The following is a 21,406-nucleotide window of genomic DNA, read 5'->3' on the forward strand; positions in this document are numbered from 1 at the left end:
GAAAGTGGCCTTGATGGCTACAGCAGTAAAGCAACATAGACAATGTTGGAAAGACTGAAAACTGGCCTATATATTCTGTTTGCTCCACGGCTCCTTGAAGGAGTACTGGTTGGTAGGCTGGTGTTGGGTCAGGTGAAGCAGGCAGGATATGAACATTTCCAGAACAGACACTCTGGGAGTGGGAACCGAGAACGTGTCTCTATAGGCACATGTTTTATCTTGAAATGTAATCCACTATAATGTGTGCAATTTGTATGTAATCCATGTAATCTTGAACCAGGAAATACAACATACATAAGGCCAGTTTGGGCCTGATGGGTGAGTCCAAACACCACTGCTGTTTGTGTCCCATGCAAAAACCAGAAGTCAGTGTTGATGTAATTGTAACCTACTTGAATAGCACCCTGTTCTATTAGGATACGTTGCATTTCTTAAGGGAAATGTGTTAAAACGAGCAAGAATTCAAAGTTACCTGTGGTTCCTTCCCCGTTTGAATGCAGTCCTCTCTGTTGCCGGGTAATGGAGGCCAGTGAAGCTACAAGAGAAGAAGAGAAAGATGGAGGGAGAGAGGAAAAAAGAATAGAAAACGTGTGATGATTAATAAGCTAATATCTTTGAAGAAATGCAAACAACCACCTTATCCAGCCATATTGCAAAAGGTAATTGCTTTGTTGAACCCACACAATGTTTATGTGCGTCTGTGACTGCAATCAAAAGATACTAGTCAGCCCATGTGCGGCTCAATTTGAGTTCTTTTCTCTGCAAATTGAACAATGAGGCATATTGAGCAGAGCTGTGATGAAACAAAGGCTTTGGAATGATGAGCTGAGCACTTTGGGAGTTTACTTTTGACCTCTAAAGCTGAAACTTTGAGACGCGAAACATTTATCATTACACTTATTCCAGTTATATAAAAAGATTGGTTCTTCCAAATAAAATAAAAAACAATGTATCAGATCATTTAGATTTTATATGCAGGGGGAATATCTGTCTCAGAACCAAGAGGAGTCTGTGTGTTACAGAAGAAGACTTTAAACTAAACAATAGTTATATCGATATAAAAGTGTTGATTTCAGAGGGTCAGTCCCTGTCAGTCATGTATTTTATGCCTGAAATGAAATTATAGTTTTGGCTATAAACAAGCAGGAAAGCTGTGCTAAGCCAAACCTTTAGAGTATCATAACAAGACCATCTGAAGCTTAACTAAAGAGCAAATAAATAAAAGGCAATTTTCAACATAACTTCTCATAGCTCAGATCCAAGATTTCCTGATTAGGAAAGTCCCAAAGTCGTCCTCTCGTTCTTCCAGTGAAGCAAGAAGAAGAAAAGGCATGACATATCATTTGGACCTGAAACAATGCGACTAGTTTTCACGCCGCTTTTATAAAAATAAAAATAAAATGAAATTGCCACTGAAGAGGAGAGACCGAGTGTGTCTCTGTGCGGACACAAGGACCGATCTCACACAATAACTCTTTGTTTAGGAACTGGCTGTGTTTTGGGTAACGGGGAGAAAAGAAACCAGAGAAAAAGGCAAATGGTCCTGACTTGCATTACAATGTGTAGATCAGTGCGTATGGGAGCGTGTGTGTCGAGGGGCCACTGAGGTAGCTCTGGGGTTTTGAAGAGAGTGTGAGAATGGGAAGTGATAGAAATTCAAGTAGAGAGAGTTGAAGAGATGAGTGAATGTTTCGCCTCCCTTGCTCCTCACGCCCAGGATTTCATATCAGCAGTAAAATCGGAGACGACTTTTGTCATAATTCTAATTAATTGCAGTGGACTCGCTGTAAATCAAGATGACTGAATCCTGGCTCACAGAGATTTAAGTTATCTGAAAAGCTCCGTCCGGATAAAGGATGTGACACTGGAGTGCCTGGAAATACTTTAACCCCCGTAATGTAATAGAAACTGACAATGCTGTATATGAATTTAATGTATAAGATGAATGATAATATCAGATATCAAGAATCAAGTTGAAAGTACATGAAATAAGTCTCCAGAGCAAATTGGCTTTTGGCTCCAAGGAGTTATTTCATATCCACTGGTGGTGCAAGTACAACTATGTGTAGCCTATACAGTCTTGTTACTGGATCAAACCTACTTTATGAACACATACAGACGCACACATTCTCTCGTATTCGACAGGTACTTATTTTGCTGTAGGCAGGATATTAGGTCCATTTTGTATCATCATATGAATATCACATTTGCAATAAAGACAACAACCAAATTGAACCCAGTTTCTAAGTATTTTCTTAGTGAAAACTCAACATGAAATGGACAGCATTGAAAAGAGGCTTTTACAAGACAGCTCCACCGTCACATCATCTGATTGGAGTCTGACGCCCACTCTGTATATACTGTCCGCTCAAAGCCGACTTGCAAATGTAAGACTCCGTGAGAAACTATTTGTTTCCTGCCTGACTGAAATGAATAAATAAATTAGGGCCGGTCTAAATCTTGGCATCAAATAGGCCTAATCTTTGGACCAGTTTCTTTGGCACGATGCTGGACTGATATGAATGCGTGCCTGTCCAAAGGCCTGGCTCACACACGCAGTTTAACCTAAGCAGCCTGCTAGCTTGCCTGCCTGATACTGATATACTGTGAAATCAGGTCCTGCGTCAGATCTGGCTAGCGATGGTCTGAGTAAGTGCAGTGCGATATTCCATCTATCGTCCCTGAGTCTCGCTCCGCACGCTTTAAAAAATATGTCCAACCTCCACCAGCCGTCCATCTATCTCCTGACACTTCATCAGTGTGTCTCTTTGCTCTTTCATTTGTATTCGCCCCTCAGACATGATTCACATTAGTTACGTCTTTGATCTTTGAACTTGGAACAGTATTTATTTCAACTGCAGGAACATCTATCTCGAGCTGGAAACAAGTGAGGGCCAGAGGCCATTTGTAAAATCACCAAGGAAGCACAGCGACACGACACACACCGCGTGTACGCGAGTAAACACCGAGCAAAGTCAAGCGGCTGTCTGAACACGCTGAAACATATTTGAGATGCCAACCACATTTTCACGCCAAAAGAAAAATCAAAGATTAATCAAAGATTCCTGCTGGTTTTAAGGAAGGAGAACATTTCATATTTAGTCCATCACGTGAAACATTGACATGAACTGAATCACTATTTGTTGTGTTTTTTCCTGGTAATTATCATTGTGAGAATTGTTCCACTTTCCAGATTGGATTCATGAAGAACTGCATCCAGTTTGAACAGAAACACGCAAGGTTCACTGATTTAATGCCATCCGACTTGCTTTCAACCAAAGCCCCGTGGTTAGAATTACGCCTCACTCCCGTTGACATTTTACTACACAATGTTGCTGTTATAGTTCTAGTGGAAAGAGTGGAAAACAATCGGCAGTTATTTGAGTTGAACAACAACATACTTGTGTAAAAGAGTTCAAACCGGTTTACAACTATATTCTAGTACAAAGTTTATATTTTTATAAGAAGTGTGTGTATGCCTGAAGTACAATGGATGAAACACCTGGTTTGCTTCATCTCTGATATGTGGAAGGCAAAGAATAGAAACGCTTCAGTCACATGACACTATTAGACGTATCAGTGTGTGTTGCTGCAGCAGATGCTGAAACAAGGAAGCGGCTGACAGGATGGTATTCAACCCCAACACACACATCTTGACAAAATGAATGTAAAGGAACAGTTACCAATTTTGGGACGTACAAAAATTCACGCTCTTTCCGAAAGTGAGATGATAACATTGATTCACCGATTTGACGATGGTGCATCTTAACCGCCACGGTTGGCTCGGCTTAACATAAAGAGTGTAAGTTCAAAAATACACTTTACCACCTTTTAATGTTAATAACTAACATGTTGTACCTTGTTCTTTGAAGATAGTTTGATGTTTTACAGAGACTTTTGTGGTGTTACTTGGCATACTTCTAAACATCAGAGAGAGCCGGGCTAGCTGCTTTCTGTCCTTATTGCTAAGCTATGCTAATTGACTGGCTGGAGTTCAGCTGCATGTGCATGTGTTCTCTGGGAGATAATTTATTTTCCAAAAGGCGTACGCAATATTTATTCTGCTCTTTTCTCCTTCTTTCAGCTTTGTTTTTTGGGGTAGTTGGAAGATGTGTGTCATCTCTTCAACCTTTGTTTCACTGAACTGCCTTCACGGATGAATTTCATAACGGCTGGCTTCGTTAGAAGCCCGGGCATTTAGGCCCAAACAGCTTGCAGCAAACCAGAGTATCAGCAAGCTTCATATGGTTTCATCAGCCAAGACAGAGAGCAGTGAGAGGAGGCCGAGACAGGAATAGGGCGGATAAGGTGGGCGACATCTGGTTCTCTGTGTGTACATACGTTCCCTGATCACTCATGCACTTTGTGTCATCTCAGTCTCCCATGTATGAGCACACACACACACACACACACACACACACACACACACACACACACTGCTCCGTTTAGCTAAGGTGCTGAAGCAATAGGGGGTTTTCTGTTTTCGAGAGTTGTTTCTGTTCCGCGTTACTAAACCAGTTTAATGCAACATCGAGCACTCAGCTCCCTGCTGGAAAGTCAAATATGAATTAATGCTTGCTGCACATTTTCCCAGAAGTATTCTTCAACAGATATGGAGATGAAATGTTTTAATCTAAATCTGTTCATTTCTCTTGGGTCAAAGCCGTGCAATAAACTGAAGAGATATCACTGTTCTGGTCCACTGGCTGAATGACATTTGACTTCCAGTCTCATATGAGATACATGTTTTTTCACTATTGTCAACATATTTTATCTGGCCTAGCCTGCCAAAGCACTGCATCACAGTAACGCATGCTGATTCTTGACATTAATACATTTCATTTAAACAGTTAAGTTTAAAAAATAAATTGATAATAAAAGCATTCCTCTCTCTTACTGCAATACATGTATTGTATCCATACATTTGCATGTATACTGTATGTATATGTACATAGTATAATTGATCAGCACACAATCCCAAATGTATTCCAGAGAACAAGTGCGTCATCTATTAATTTTGTATTGTTTTTCTTCTGAAAACTACGCTGTGTTGCATAGTTTCAGCAATGTTTTCTGTTCCAATTTCAGTGATGATGCAACAACAGTAAAATATAATAAAAATGGCTGTTTGGGTTGAAGTCATCCTGTTAATAGTTGATTTATGAGTGTAAGAATGCTTTAGCAGATGTTCTGCAATGAAAGTATTCTGGAAAAAAAAACACAAAAATGGTACACCCATCCCTACAAGTCATATATTATCTTCTTGAGATTGAAACCGCTGCAACGTAAATCAAAATTAAACGATGAAGGTAGACTGTGCAGTGACTGGCCTTTTACCAAACATCAATCACCGGAGCAGAGTGCCATTAAAATACGGAAATAACTTCCATCGTATGCTATTTATTGTCTCCAAAAGCCTCACCTCTTTGGACTCGCTGCTGACAGGTCCCAGCAGGAGAGAGTAGAGGACATCTTTTCCTCCCAGGAAGAGGCGGTCGCGATACTCGTCCAGGAAGACCGCGGTAAGAGAGAGCTGACCCTGGTGGCCGCTGAAGATAGACGTCCTGTTGGTGGACAGCAGGTCTGCAGAGAGAGAGAGGGAGAGAGAGAGAGAGAGAGAGAGAGAGAGAGATAGTGAGAGAGAGAGAGAGAGGAGAAGAAGGATGAGCAATGTCCTCACTTTTAGTTGCACACAACTTAAAAGAATTCCTTTTAGGCATTAAAGCATGAAACCCAAGCAGGTGAGTTAAAAGACGTTATGATCGCGGTGAAGAGTGTCTTCTGTTCTTTCAACAGACGGCATCACGAATGTGTTTTAAAACGCAGCCAATTCTCACGCTGAAGCCTTCCTGATTGTGTAAGGCCCGTTTCCGCTTCAACGAAAATAGATCCAGATAAATCTTCTCAACACCTTTAGGTTGGCTCCCTCGTGGTGCTGCAGATGCCTAAAGGTGAGTCTGACACTCTGACGCCACTGAGTTCAGACTTGTGCTGTATTGAAAGGGATGTGTTCATTTTCTCTTCAGTGCCACAAAAACCCTGCGTGTCCACATGACGCATCGGCTTTGGTTCCACTACAAATGCAGTATGTGTCTGCAGAGCCCGCTCCTGTTGCTGCTGTCAACGCATCATTCCCGTGTGTTAAAGGCTGCTGAGCCAAATATTGAAACATGAATTTAATTCAATTCAATTTATTATTGGTTCAAAATCACAAATTTATCTCAGCGGGCTTTATAATCTGTACTCGTACGGCACCCCCTACTCCCGGGACCCTCACTTTGGTCCAGGAGAAACTCCATATCAGCGGTGGATCCATCTGCACACACCAGCCTGCACCTGGATCTCCTCTCTGATCTTACAGCAGCTTCAAAGTCAAAAGGTTGATGCAACGGACTCTGCAGGAATGGTAGAGGGCGGGTTGAATTCAAGGTCAGCCAGACGTGGGGTGTCTAAAACAGACTTTCACAGCGTCGAAAACCCATTTTCTCACTCAAACGCCTGTTATATACCTTCCCTCTATCTCCTCTCTCTGAAACGAGATGAGGAGATACATTTTTGTGGGAGAAGACGTCTTCGGTATGTCAAAACTCTCAGTGGCGTCTTTCGGATGAATTGGTTTTCCGTCTACCTCTCATCATTCGTCTGTCACGCTCGATACACACACACACACACACACACACACACACACACACACACACACACAGTGACAAAGTAGGCCACTGAGTCACTCACCACTCAGTAAGGGCATTGACTAAGTGAAGCAGGGGCCTCCTGTCCCAGCAACACTGTGTCCATCACTGGGGCCTTCCAGACTCTCTCTCTCACACACACACACACACACACACACACACACACACACACACGCGCGCGCGCACACACACGCACACACAGTTTTTTGTGTAGAAAAATGTTTCACAAACTCGCAAGCTTCCACATACTCACACCTGAATACTTGACAGTGTAATCCCACCTCCCCTCACACACACACAGACACACACACACACAGACACACACACACACACGCACACACACAAACGGACACTATACTGTATACATAGACACATTCACACACCTTCCCCCTCGATCACACTCAATACCAGTGCAGAAGAAACTTACCCCAGTAAGTTTCTTCTGCACTGGTATTGAGTGCAGAAGAAACAGTTTAACACTCTATCATGTTCACGCTGTGTTTACACTTGTTACAGCAACCAAATCAAAATCTGAACCAGCATCAGCGTGTGTAAAAGCCTGTTAAATCCTCTGCAGACACTTATAAGGTTTCGTAAGAAGCTGCTGGCGAAGAGAATAATGAGCAGACGCCGGAGCAGGAGGACGTTGGGGATGTTCTGCAGCGAGAGAAGGAGTTAGAGAATGGAAGATAAAGTTGGAGAGGGAAGGGCGGGGGGAGTGTTGTGGCTTTTAGCAGCTGGTAAAAGTCAGGAAATAATGAGTAGGTAGAGAGATAGGCGGGCAGAGAAAGCCACGAGACGGGCAGAGATTGCGAGGCTGTATGATGGATTTATTGAGACTGACGAGGTAAGCGGAGCAAGATCAGCCGTGGATCTGCTTTACATTAGACGCTGGAGATCAGTGCCTCTGACTGATGGCCAGTTTGAATGCATTCATTCAAAGTGTTGTGATGTTTTAAAAATGAATGCTGATATAGTTACAATGCAACATAACTGGCAAGCACAAATTAAACATCAAACACCCATTCGCTGATAGCAGGAGGCGTGTAGAAGCTGGAATAAGTGTTTTCGTGACACAGTTTATCAGCAGAACATGCAGGCAGCTCCACACACCGTCAGCTGATGACTGTCTGTCTCCACAAGTTCAGCTTTTTCCGTGTTGCTCCGAGCCCTGAGATGACCTGTGTGCGTTGGGTTGTACGAGTTGTTTTGTGTGTGTGCTGAGACCTTCAACAGATACTGTAGGTTTCAGATCGAATGTTCACGGCACACCTCTTTGTTTTGACAGAAAGATTGCAGGAGGTGGATCAGGTCCCAGTTGTGAGGGTGAGGCTTGGAAGTGAGCAAAAGAAGTGATTGTGTCCTTGAAAACATTCATAACTTCTGGTGGTATAATGTTTAAGATGCATATCACGCTTAATTCTTCACCGAATTGTATGATGATGCGTCCAAGAATTGTTGAGACATTTCACTCAAAACCACAAATGAACAGTCTGTAGGATTCGTCCTCTGGGGACCGTGAAGGTGTCAATAAAACTACAAACATTTGAGATACTTGAGGAATTGAGATAATCAGTTTGGACCAAAGTGGTGGACGACCAACCAATAGACCAAATCTGGACTAAGAGGAGGTCGATCGTGTTATTGGTGAAGTCACACCCGGTGCTCTGCGTGAAGTTTGGCACTTTGTCAGAGAGAAAAGAACAAGAGTGTTTCAAGGAGCTCAATGTCTCTGGGCAGTGATTGGCTGCTTAACACACACAATACCATCATCACAACTCTTTCAGTATTTGCTGGCATTCTCACACTTTCTTTTGATCACCTATCTATGCTGTGAACAATAGTTTCCTGAGCGATCGTCCCAAAATAGAGTAACCATCTGATTCTCTCACCCAAGTTCAAGAGTATTCTTTTTTTTATGTTTATATTTTCATATTATTTCACACTCAAATCCTGTTTGATGTCTCGGTGTTCTTTCGTTCTACCTTTGTATGATGTTAGTCACACAGAGGTATCCACAAACCTCCCTCAAATAACAAGAAAAATGTACACGCATAAGTACTACACACACACACACACACACACACACACACACACACACACACACACACTTTCTCTCTCTCACACAGAGGGGAAAGGTGAGCTAACAGCTTCCATCTGCAGCTTGTTATCACTCCGGCAGCTCATCGCCTCACTGTGGAAACCACACCACTGTCTCACCTCTCACTAACTGTTCTCTCCTGCTGTCAATCCATCCTCACATCTCCTCCGCCTATCCGTTTAACCTCCCTCTGCTCCCCATCCTGCTCCGGCTCTACTTTCTATCCATTTTTTTTTTCTTCACTTCCTCTCTTCTCTCTCTTGAAGTCACTTCTTAACACGTCTTCAATTTCATCTCTTGTGTCCGTGCATCTGTCTTCCTGTCTCGCTCCCCTTTTGCGGCTGCATATTTCTCTCCGGTCTCTCTCCTCTTTGTGTCCTCGGACCCCGTATATACATCCACAAAGTCCCCTCACAGCCTCCATATAGGGAGACGTCCACATCTGTCTCCAATGTGCCTCGGCAGCGAGCCGACGCTGCACTGACAAACAGCTGAACCGAAGCGACACGCGGACGAGCATCTGGTTCCACTGGGAGCGTCGAACCTCTCGCAGCGTGCAGCCCCAACCACTTCAAAGATGCGCATGCAGTCGCTGTTTCCTGCGATGTGTTTACATTGTCAATGTTCTACTTAGTCAGGCTGAGGCATGCCCCGGTGTCTGTCAAATCTGAGAGTCAGTGCGATCTCCTTCGCTGCTGCTGTTAGGGAGATCTTTTGCTTATTTGCATATTTTAGTTTGATCTGGGAGCTTACGTGCTTCTTTCATCACCCAGTCACATGTCAAATGAGCTTCTGACTACATTTTTTTTTTTAAAGATTCTTCTGTGATGAAACTGAGGCCATTGTTACTGCATAAATGTATTTGGGGGGGCGAGGGAAAATGTTACAAAGACGACATGTCTGGTAAAAACAAACAAATCTAACTGAGCAGAGAATGAATAACAGTTGACTCCCAAATCTCATGCTGACATCTCTAATGTACAAATTGGGCACAGGCAGAGTGTGAGTTGTGTTAAGCTGCACACACGCGCACTCACACGCACTCACGCACACACACACACACACACACACACACACACACACACACACACACACACACACACACACACACACACACACACACACACACATATGTAACTAGGCACATACGCACACACAATAGTATCATTGTTATCGTTGGCTCAGTGGGAGAGGGGGACACATCTGAAACCTATTACACCTCCTGTGCTACAAAATGCATCCCAGAAACACACACACACACACACACACACACACACACACACACACACCATCATACATTAATTAAAAAGTCCCTTGTGGACTCACACCTATTCCCATCTCAAAACTTACTGGCAGGCTGATATCTCCAAATATTGTTTTCTGACATTTTGTTTTCATATACTGTGACACAGACACACACACAGACAAATACAGACACACACACACACAAATAAAGACCCATTAGACTCATTACACTGCTGCTTCCAAGCGTATCATTAGATCTCGGCTGTATATTGTTGCAGTGTGCCAAGTATTTCTGGAATCTGCCGCATGCACAAAAAGTAATCTCCTCCTCCTCCTCTCCCAGGTCAAATACTCATCTCATCTTCCTCAGTTTGCCTGCATGATTTGTTGTGACATGTGCACCAGGGCTGGACAAATTGTCTTCATTATGGATGGCTTTCTGACCTACAATTTTTCATTCGTACTGTATCTGCTGTCATAGAGAAAAAGAAGCAAATGCAAAGAATAAAAAATGCAAACAGCAGGTTTTACTGTACTCTTGGTTGCATCTATTTTTATTCAAGGCGAATGTGACATTTCTCTTGCTGTAGAATATAGGTCACATCACTCATATCTAGATAGAGAGTATGCTGATAAGTGCAGGAATTTGAAAATACTACACATTATAGGATATTAACATCACATACCGTAACATATACATACACATACTGCACAATTGCACAACTTCTGGGCGGCTGCACTGCGTTTAAAGCTGATTGGCAGATGTTAGCATGCTAACATGCTAACCTTTAGCATGGTGAATATGTTTGTAAGTAAACATCTCATCTGGTAAACTCTCCTCACTCCTGTACAGGCGATGGAGACACACAGTAACTATGGTAAACCGAAGACTCCAAATAAACTGGGACAGATTACTTTTACAAGCTCATCTACCCCCAGTGCAACTTTTATTTTTTAAAGTGGCAATTGTGAAATACGTCACAGTGGTGAGCATTGCTGTTCCCGCTCTCTGTCTCTTGTGTAAAAGGCCACAGCGGCAGATGAAGGTGTCAGATGTCAACATAGTTGCACGTTAGGCTTCTATGTTACCACTATTCTATTTCCCGTTTATGGTTTAAGCTCAGTTATGTGTTCATTGACGGCAATAAGACCGCCAGATATCAGTTTCTATTGTTTAAATTCACTGCGATGTGTCCCGGCAGAGATCTCACAGGCCAGATAGCTCATGACAGAGTAAATCCTGGGATTTCCTGCCAGCCTGTTACTGCTGCTCACAGGAGATGTCATCCCAGCATGCAGCTTGCATTCCTAACACACTTGATCATGTGATAAAACCATGAGAAGTAAGACGAGTGCCAAAAAAAAAGAGCGCACAAACCAACCGGCCGATTGACTTTACAGTCAGACTTTAAAGTCTTACTTTCTGTCTTTCTCTCACACACAGAGTTGGACTTTAAAGACTCCTTCTCTCTCTTCTCTATTAGAGTTCCTGATACCTGATCTTTCCTTCCGGGGCAATAAAAACACAACGCATGGTGTGACCTCATCGCCCTCGATTCTCATCAACCCTCACCCTCCTCTGTCTCTTTTTCGTTTCTCATTTCATCATCTCTCCCTCCCCTCTGTCTCTCCGCGATGTTCCTTCCTCCCTGACGGACAGTTGCTTTCTCTCGATCCATCTTTCTCTTCCGCGCACTTTCATCTTTTTTTTTCTTCTCCCATTTTGAATCTTCTCGTACGTCATTACTCACCCGTACCACACGCGCCTCTTTCATTTGATGTCTCTCATACAAAAATGATCCTCAACATGCCCGCTCCTCTTAACCTGAGCTTTCCTCCTTCCTTTACTTCATAGCCGCTTCCTTCCTTTCTTAATCTCAATTCCTCCCTTTGACTCTGACACGTTAACCTCTATTCTCATCCCTTTCACTTAATTCGTACAGATGCGGCATATTTATTTCTGAGGAAATGCTAATCCATTCCCTCGGCTTAAACTTTTCTTAAACTTCTGTATTTTAATATTTTACTTTTATCCCTCCCTCCCTCAACGCCTCATCAGAGGCCTCCAGCTCCTTCTACAATTCTCATTTGGCGGTGTTGCCTCACACACATGTTGTTAATTGAACGCAGCACAGTGCAGGCACACATTCAGATGTTCATTCTTCAAATTGTGTCAAAACTATGTTGTTTTTTTTTACAGTGACATTATTTCATTTGTTTGATTTGTGTTTTCTTTGTTTTTACAGTAATTCTAAAAACATGTTTTGGTTTTAAACCAAAATCAGCAAATAATTATTTCATGATTATTTGTACTTGCTTTAAGAAAATAGACACATCGAGATTCATATGGACTAAACAAAAGCCGTATAGCTGCTCTATTTGGCAGCAAATGCATTGAATCCATGGGAGGCCAGTAAGACAACTGGTTTCGATACACATTGTCAGATGCACAACAGCATTCACACATGCACACACCGACCCGAGCGTCTCCACTGGTATTTGTTAACGGTGATGTTTGTTTGCATTTGTCAGCTGCTGTCTAATAGATACATCGGTCCACAGAGGAGACCCTTGTGCTCGGCTCTTCTTGTCCGGTGGAACTAATTGATTCGGTTTGTTTCTGTGGAAGGAGGAGCAGCACCCCACTGTTTGTGACATGTCCTGCATTAGAGAGGGTTCCCATCAGCCCTGTTTCTCCATCACTTTGCATTGGTTCTGAGCCAAAGTGCAACATGGTAGGACACGAAATTGAGGTTTCCATGTGTGTGCTGGCGTGTTTTACCCATCTTGAGGGGACAGAAATGTGATTACACGATCACATTTTGGAGATTTGCCTTCTTTTTGGGAGCAATATGAGGACAAGATGCACGTCCCCGTAACGTAAGATAAATCATCATATTTAGAAGTGAAGATTTGGTTTAAGTTGGGTTTAACTTTAAGTAAAGCTAAGGTTAAGAGTTAGTGTTTGGCTGATAACGGTTATGGTTCAGGTAAGTCTTCTGGAAATCAATTTAAGTCAATGTAATGTCCCCAAAAGTCATGCAAACATGATTGTGTGTGTGTGTGTGCGTGTGTGCGTGTGTGTGTGTGTGTGTGTGTGTGTGTGTGTGTGTGTTATCATCACGGTAGGTTTTTCATTCTGTTGTTCTTTCTCTCTGTGCTTGCTGCTCTCTGCAGGAGGACCCAGCTGCACTACTGTGGATGTAAAGCCTGTAATCCTTTAATGTCTCCAGTGAACAAATACACAAGCAGAGCTGATGGTGTTTATCCATCTCACAGGGTGATGGAGGGATGCTTCTCGCTCAAGTTGGAACAGTATGACTTGCTATAAATCCCTGGCAAGGCATCTGTCATTCTACCACCGCGACCCAGCATGCACTTGGCGGACCCAGACCTAGAGGAGGAGGCCAAGTTCAACATTAGTCCAACTGAGCACAACGTTTTCACAAGGTGTTATTGTGAGACTGTGATTTGTTGAAGTATTGAACGCTTCGGGTGGACATGAAGAGCAGATGGTCGAGTGAGTTACACACTAAAGTTCAATACTGCCTTTGCTCTGGTTTTCAAAGATTGTTGGCATGTTGGAGACATTAGGCACCAACACAGGTTGTGGGTCATGTTATTTTGCCTTTGTTGTATAATTACAGGCACCGCAACAAGTGGTTTTAGTTGGTTAACTGTTTGGAGAAAACAGCATTTTAACATTTCATGCACCCAGTTTCTCTGGAAATATAGTTTATCAAACGAAAATATGCCATTTGAGTTATTACAATGCTGTCAAATAAAAATCCTACGCAGATAAGCTTTTAAATATTATTGAGAGCTGAAGTATAATGGAACTAACAGAAGAAGAACAGCAAAGACCAGTTCAGACCAGAACAGAAAAGGAGAGATAACAATGGTGTCAGAGCGAAGGCTGGGTCGGACCTCCGGGGGTCTGCAGAGAGGAGCGCTGCTGGGCTCGCCAGGATGTAGAAAGCTTAGAGAAATAGTTTTTCAGGACTTGAACCCCCTTTGGTGAACATCCACTGCTGTGATTTTTGCAACGCTCATGTTAAAACGACGCTGGAGTTTGTTTTGGCCGGCCTCTTAGCACACATGCACATCTATTCTTTGACTTGCTTATGCTGGTCAAACAAGAGTGAATAGACATAATGATTTCACAGAGGACGGAGACACAGGATACTCCCACAATGTGCACAAGACACACACACACACACACACACACACACACACACACACACACACACACACACACACACACACACACACCATAACTCCAGTGTGTAAGTGGGGTACTTAGTAATCTACATGACAGATGGTCAAAGCCACATTGTTGGGACTTGAACCCTCAACCTTTGCTTCTCAAAGGGACCAGTGTGTTTCAGCCTTCAGGTTAGCCTCTCTCCTCCTCTTATCCTTCTATCTGCCATGCCTCCCTCTCCCTCATCGTTCACACTGCGCTACCCTCCTGTCTTTTCTTTCCTTTTCTTAGCCTCTGTCCGTCTTTGTTTTTTCATCCGTCTATCTCTCTCCACCACGGGCCCATGACCTCTTTTTATCTGCACTTTCATCTCTCTCATGCTCCCTTTCCCCTCTTTTCATTCCCTCTGTCATGGATCAATCATTTGTTCTCTCTCCACATTCACAAATCGTTCCTTCATTATTCCCCCACTTCCCTTCTCTCTCATTCTCTCCCTCTGTTCTTTGAAATTCATTGATGTTCCCTCTCTTTCATTGACATTCCCCTCTCCTATTCACCCTCCAGTCCGTCGATTCATGCCAGCATTAGGGGCGCATGTTTTAATTCTTAGCGCAGTCCTGGTTCAGCCAATGGAGCCATGTGCGCTGACCTTTAAGGGGTATCAATGCAGTGTTTTTCTGGACATGTTTTGCAGCAGGGTTAAGCTGTTTGAGTCCAACAGGGGTTTATCAGTTTATCCTCGGACGTTAGGGGGCGTGGTGGGTGTTGGATTTATCTCACAGGGGTACGAGTAGACCTTTATCCAGAGGGAGTTGTTGAGTTTCTTCTTTTCATGGCATTTGTTGCATATTGTCAGACTCATCCTTTAAGCACCTCTGTCTCCTGAAAGGTGCAGTGTGTCAGAATCCAGCTGTGGGTTGGCAAACCAACTGAAACTGTTTTGTGTGTTTGTGTGTCTACTTTAGAAACGTGACAGCCGGTGTAAAGGGCTCATTTCAGAAGGTGAGATGAACAGACCCTCACGTGGTTTCTTAGCTTACGGACAGAATGTCTTGTTAAATAAGTTTGTCAACCATTCTCACTACTGCTGCCCATACATGAGGAAAAATACACCCACGTGTTGCTGCTTTAGTTCAGATTGGCTCTGCTGAGAAATAAGCCCCAACTTGACCTATTATTTAATTTCCTTTCATATGCTGAAAAATTATAGGAAGTTGGGGTGAGTAATTATTGGCACGATGGTTCAGCAATAAGAAACAATAAAGGACAGATGTTTTCATCTCCTGTGTTAATAAAGGACTTCTCATTTTTTACCTCGTGGCTTTAAATAATTTCCTAATAAGATGTTTCCTCTTTTTTCTCACGCTGTCCTTTTTCTTTTGCCTCAAACATCACAGGCCCCTTTTTTCTCTTTATCATCCCAGCTTCCTCTCCATCTGTGCTCTCTGATCTGGCCTTGTGTTTATCTCAGTCCCTTTCCCAGCTCCTGTTCACTCACACATTGACAGTCAATTATCTCACCACCTGTCTCTGGCCGGGTCTGTGATGGGTCACAAGAGAGAGGCTGTTGAGGCGACAGATGCTATTGCCCCCTCTCTCTTTCCACACAATCATGCAATTTAATTAAAAAAAAAACACACTCCAAAGGGTCAGTACAGAGATTTCTACCTCAGAAGCAATGTGTCTCTTTTTCTGTTCCACACACATTTTGCACTTTATATACATTTACAGTATGTATGAAGTCCTACATATATCTACAAAAGAAACACCTCTGCTGTAGCTCTCTTTTCTTTCACACACACGATCGGTCTTCACCCGGCCTGCGCTGTCAGAAACATGGAGTGTGTTTCCTCTGTCAGCAGCTCCACATACCAGACAGAAGACCTCTCGGCGGTGTCTTTGGAGCCTCCAAACTAAATACGCTGATTTTCCTTGACCGGACAAAGCACGTTTGTGCCGCTTCCATTGCATTGAGGCTAATAAATACCAAACACACAAATTTGCTCATCTGCCGACATTGAGCTTCAATGGCCTTCCTTAAATATTGATGGTATTTCGGAGAATGGAAAGTCGATTTTTTATTTGATCACATATGGCCCTTGTTGACAAATGGCCATGATATTGGCGAGATAATTCCCTCCAAATTCTTACATTCGATGATAGAAATAGAGTGTGGCCGTTCTGACATACAACTCTTTCACATGACAGAATACACACCATCCAGCCATCAGAATGCAGCATCCTCCATCTCTATACCACGAAATGTACTTATAGACTTTATAGACGCACCCATTAAATGCCGTTATGAGGCTTTCCCAGCAAAAAAACGTTTGGGACACAAACTTGCATACAAAACTTTGCCTCTCGCTAACACTAAAATGCCTTCGCCTAAAAGCTTAAAGGCTTCACAAACTGTTCCAACTCCATGAAAAGACATGTCTTGATCACTAATGTGGACAGCTGAAATCAATAAAGGATTCAACAGTCTGATCTTTATTTTTTCAAACTCGTATTATTCCTTTTTCTTAATTTTATTAAACTAGTTGGACTCTATGGTTCACTCTGAACTTTAAATATTGGCAATATAGCCAGTGGGCTAAGGAACTTATACAAACATCTGAAATTCAAACACATGTCAACCATTACTAAAACAGTAAAACCTCTTTTCTTTCTAATATGTTTTAGAGCTGAAGCTTGTATACATCCTGGTAAAAGAACATGCGCCTGACAAGCCAATTGGCTTGACTACTAAAACCTTCAAGTTCTTCTCTTTTCTCTCCTCTTTTTCTTTCCTTTACTGGGTTTTAGATCAGTCCAGAGGCCTGGGAGCACTTAAACTGAACTCGGGAATGGCAGGAGAGAGGAAAGCTGCAATGAACGAGCTAATATGTGGAGCAGGGAGCGAGAGTGATGGATGAAAAAGAAAAACGGAGAAAGAAAGGAAAAGAGCTGCAAGATGAAAGGATGGGAGCCGCCCTACATTTCAGCAGCTCGGGAGTCTCAAACAGACTCCGGGTGACAGATTACGCCGCTCCGCCTCAGAACAACTAACACCCGTCTGTGTGCGCGCATCTGGGCCGCGCCGACTAAGAAAACAAACTCATTAATTCACAAGCTGTAAGCAAAAACAAACACAGCTTTTCACTCTGAGAACTAATGCAATCTAATGAAAATGGGACACTGATGTGTGCCCCTCCCTTCCCTGCCTTTGGTGAGACAAAGTGAATATTGTATTAGACGGAGTGTGTGAGGCTGAAGTCAGTGGGTGTTTGTGTGTGAGAGAGAGCAACAGGCACAGGGAATTCAAATGAGTAAAGAAGCAGGCAGATTGAAGAAAGAGGAAGACAAATGAAAGACATACAGAGACAGATGGAGAGAGGCAGAGAGATGCATCTTGGGAGGTTGGTATAGATGCTTGGCAGAGGGCTGGGAGTGCAGCCAACCACACACACACACACACACACACACATTACATACCTCAACGCCTCAATGTCACACACACACACTCTCTATCTCTCTCTCTCTCTCTCTCTCTCTCTCTCTCTCTCTCTCTCTCTAACTCTCTCTCTCTCCCTCTCTCTCTTTCTCTCCCTCTATTTCTCTCTCTCACACACACACACTCTCTCTCTTTTTGGGTGTCAAGAGATTGAATTGCACTTTATTTTTCATATGAAATAGGATTTCTTTCAAACGTGTTGTTAGCTTATTACTTTCTGAATCAAACAAAGGAAGGAAGACCAATCACATGACTAAATAAAGTAAAAAAGTCCCAGAAAGGACAAGTTATTTGCATGTCAAAAGCAGTTCAGGTGTACAAGTTCAAGCTGGGATGCACTTAATGGAAATGTTTGATTTGTTTCAAGATGTTTATCATCTAAGTGAAGGCAACATGTGTTTAAGATCCATTTCATATTTAAATGAAGCCCTTTCAATGTTGTTGAAAGACTTGGTGTATGTGGAATAGACATTTTTTTTTAAAGATCATCTATTCAACTAATTTTACTTTAGTACTTTTAAAATGGATTCATTTTCCTGTAAAGGCTGAAGTGATGCCGACTGTGACGCGTGAAGTAAACATAAACAGATGAGAGTACTTTTATAGTTCGAGGTATAAATGGCCTTCTTCCTGTTTGAACTTCTATCCACTAATTGATTGAAATGAGATAATGACAGCTTTTCCTGTCGCTAAATTACCTGCACTTCCTCTTGGGAATACAAGCGGCCTCTGGGCTTCTCTGGGTTCTGATGAAAGAAGGAGCGCTTAAGGAAGAGACACACACACAGAGGACAGAAAGAACACTGAGGGGAGACGAGAGGATTGACAATTACACGAGTGAGTGAAAAGATGAGACAAATGGAATTATTTTCTATTGAAAAATCAAAGAAGAAGACAAGTAAGACCTGAGTCGAGGGGCAAATTATGTAAAACAAGGTGAACCGTGGGGTCAAATCTGAGGTCGTCTGAGAGGAAGCGACAAATTGGTCGGTCACAAGTAAAAAATTGTATAAGTAGAGCTTCTTCCCACACTCCTCATAATGCTTGTAGAATGAGAGGCGTTTATTTTCTGATGGCAGGTCATGAAGAAAAGTTTGTTACAGGACCAAAGTGAAAATGGATCGAAATAAAAACAATCTCTAAAGTGCAGCGACTCACAATCTTTGTACTGCTTTTTCCACCTCTAATGTTTGCCCAGGGCATGACTTCTCAATTGTGTTGCAGGATTTCCTGAATAGTATTCAGTAAAGTCTGTGGTATAGCAAAGTTATTACTTCTGACGTCATTTCACACCAAAATGACCCTCCGGATATAAAACTAGAAGAACAAATTTAGAAGTCTAAATATGATTTTCTTTTTCTTTTCCACTTTTCCACACCCAACTCCCACGACACCGAAGTGTTACAGTAAACATTACAAACAGCACATGACCTTTTTTTCCATCCAGGCCAGAAGAAGTGGGGCTTGAAGTGTTACATTTGTTCTGTGAGTGGCGCGAGAGGCCGTAGGGGTTGATTACATTTACACGATTAATCGCCTTATGTTTTGTCCTCAAGGGGCAGTGCAAGCACATGCTCATTGACTGCTAAAAAAAGGAAAAAGTTTAGCATCATCAATAATGAAAAAGGTGATGTGTCTCGAAGATTTTGACAGTTGTTGTGCATAAGTGGATTTTTTTTTGCCTGGTGTCACATGGTGGAAAGGGTAGGGGTCACCTAAAGTGTTAATCTGAAACCATGAATATGACTTTGACCTAATAACTATAAAGCAGCTTTGTTGGTGAAAAGAAATATTGTATCCACTCCTTTTGTTCTCTCTCATTTGTCTGTGAGCAGTACTTCCAGTGCAGCCAACAGGAAGACCACTAAACTCAGCTGGTGACTTTTCTCCTGAAAATATGGAGCTGAACGGGAGGAAATCCTGTGCGATATCTATCGCTATGTGATGATGATTGCAGACCGGCTGCGGCCTGAGTGGAACGAAACAATGAGGATGGTTTGGCAACAATACAGTCAACATCACTTCACAAACAAATACACCCCCCCCCCCCCCCCCCACACACACACACACACACACACACACACACACACACACACACACACACACACGTAAACTGGGTGAGTCCCGTCCAACAACAAGGTTCAGATTAGAGAGAGGAATGTACACTGGCCAAAAGGTTACTGTATATGGCAATGTTGGAATTTCGGTCATTTTGGCAGCACAAGGCCTGTAATCAAGCCCATAAAAGCAGTGTAATCATACTCACGGTGATAAAAAAAAAAGGTGAAAGGTTACTATCATAAGGTTACATAAAGTACAATATCCTAGGTATTTTCTAACGGCCTGTGTTGTTAGGTCTTTCATGACTAAATGCTAAACACCATGCGTCCATATGTACCACAATATAAACATTAATATGTAACATCCTTCCTTGGTATTTCCGTTGCGGTTGCTGCTCCTCATAAACCTGCTGTAGTGAGGCGGTCGCTCCTCGCTGTGTCCCACCGCACCGCGAGGAGCTCCAGCCAGAAGCTCCTCTGGCGGGACATCCCGCCTGCAGCTCCAGGCTGCAAACCAGCAGAGCAACGTGAGCGTGCCTCCTAAAACACAAACCCTCCCACCCATACCCTCAAAAAACAACAACAAAAAAAACAGAAGCCAAGACATCGACCGGATTTAATGGTCCCAGTTCGGACCTCAGCGAAGAGAATAATTAGTTTGAGATAAATACACACGTGGAAAATAAGCCCCAAAGCGCACGTGTGAAGTTTAAATACACACAGAAAAAAATGGATATTTGCAGGAAAGGGAAGGAAGACTCTAAATACTTAGCACGAGAAGGTCAAAACGCCAATTGATGCCACCTGTAGAACACGAGCGCACACAGATAAGGGTAGATAGACAGACAGACAGACAGACAGACAGACAGACAGACACACAGACAGACAGAGGAATACTTAATTACCTTTATATGACAGTCTCAGCCGCGGTACATTTAACTTGGTCGACGAGACGGTGGCGACAAGTAGTGCGACGAGAATCACGTTGAAGAAAGGTATAAATCCCTCCATTCTGCTGAGGAGATGCCCTCTGGCTTTTAATTGATTCGAAATAGACTAAACTAATATGTTGCCTACAATCAAGAAGTCTATTCCACGAGACTTTAAGGGGTGGGACAGTTGTTGGATCCTTGTTCTCAGTCACAGTGCCTACATTTGCGTTATCAGGTGGAATTCCTCCCGGTGAGCGCGCGTGTCTTTGACCGAGCAGCTGCGTCCTCTGCGCGGAGTGACTGCTGCTCTGCTCGGGCTGCGGAGGTGATTCACTTACTCCGCTCCAAAGACCGACACTCCTCCAGATCACTGCTCAACAGAAGAGAAGAGAGGAGAAGAGAGAGAGAGAGAGAGAGAGAGAGAGAGAGAGAGAGAGAGAGAGAGAGAGAGAGAGAGAGAGAGACCTGCCCCTCTTTTACGCACATCAGACTCGCCGGACAAGGCACGCTTCTCTCTCTCTCTCTCTCTCTCTCTCTCTCTCTCTCTCTCTCTCTCTCTCTCTCTCATATATATATATATATATATATATATATATATATATATATATATATATATATATATATATATATATATATATATGGTCAGCAAAAATAAGTTATGCGGGTCCAACCCCTGTAA

General features: G+C 42.9%; 1 protein-coding gene across 2 annotated transcripts in view; it reads right to left on the reverse strand.

The window, feature by feature from the left end:
• The window catches only part of sema3bl (sema domain, immunoglobulin domain (Ig), short basic domain, secreted, (semaphorin) 3bl), a 58,540-nt gene extending 37,485 nt beyond the window's left edge, over positions 1–21,055 (reverse strand). For both annotated transcript variants that reach the window (XM_068597038.1, XM_068597037.1), the window contains exons 1-3: positions 20,701–21,055; positions 5,423–5,583; positions 473–535 (exon numbers count right to left, since the gene is read on the reverse strand). In XM_068597038.1, the coding sequence (XP_068453139.1) occupies positions 473–535; positions 5,423–5,583; positions 20,701–20,806 (330 nt within the window). In that variant the 5' untranslated portion in view covers positions 20,807–21,055. The remainder of the gene's footprint in view (positions 1–472; positions 536–5,422; positions 5,584–20,700) is intronic.
• Between the last annotated feature and the right edge of the window lie 351 nt (positions 21,056–21,406).

The sequence above is a fragment of the Clinocottus analis genome, unplaced genomic scaffold (genome assembly GCF_023055335.1).
Source record: "Clinocottus analis isolate CAN_PGR_092001 unplaced genomic scaffold, fCliAna1.0.p SCAF_4, whole genome shotgun sequence".
Taxonomy (NCBI): Eukaryota; Metazoa; Chordata; class Actinopteri; order Perciformes; family Cottidae; genus Clinocottus; species Clinocottus analis.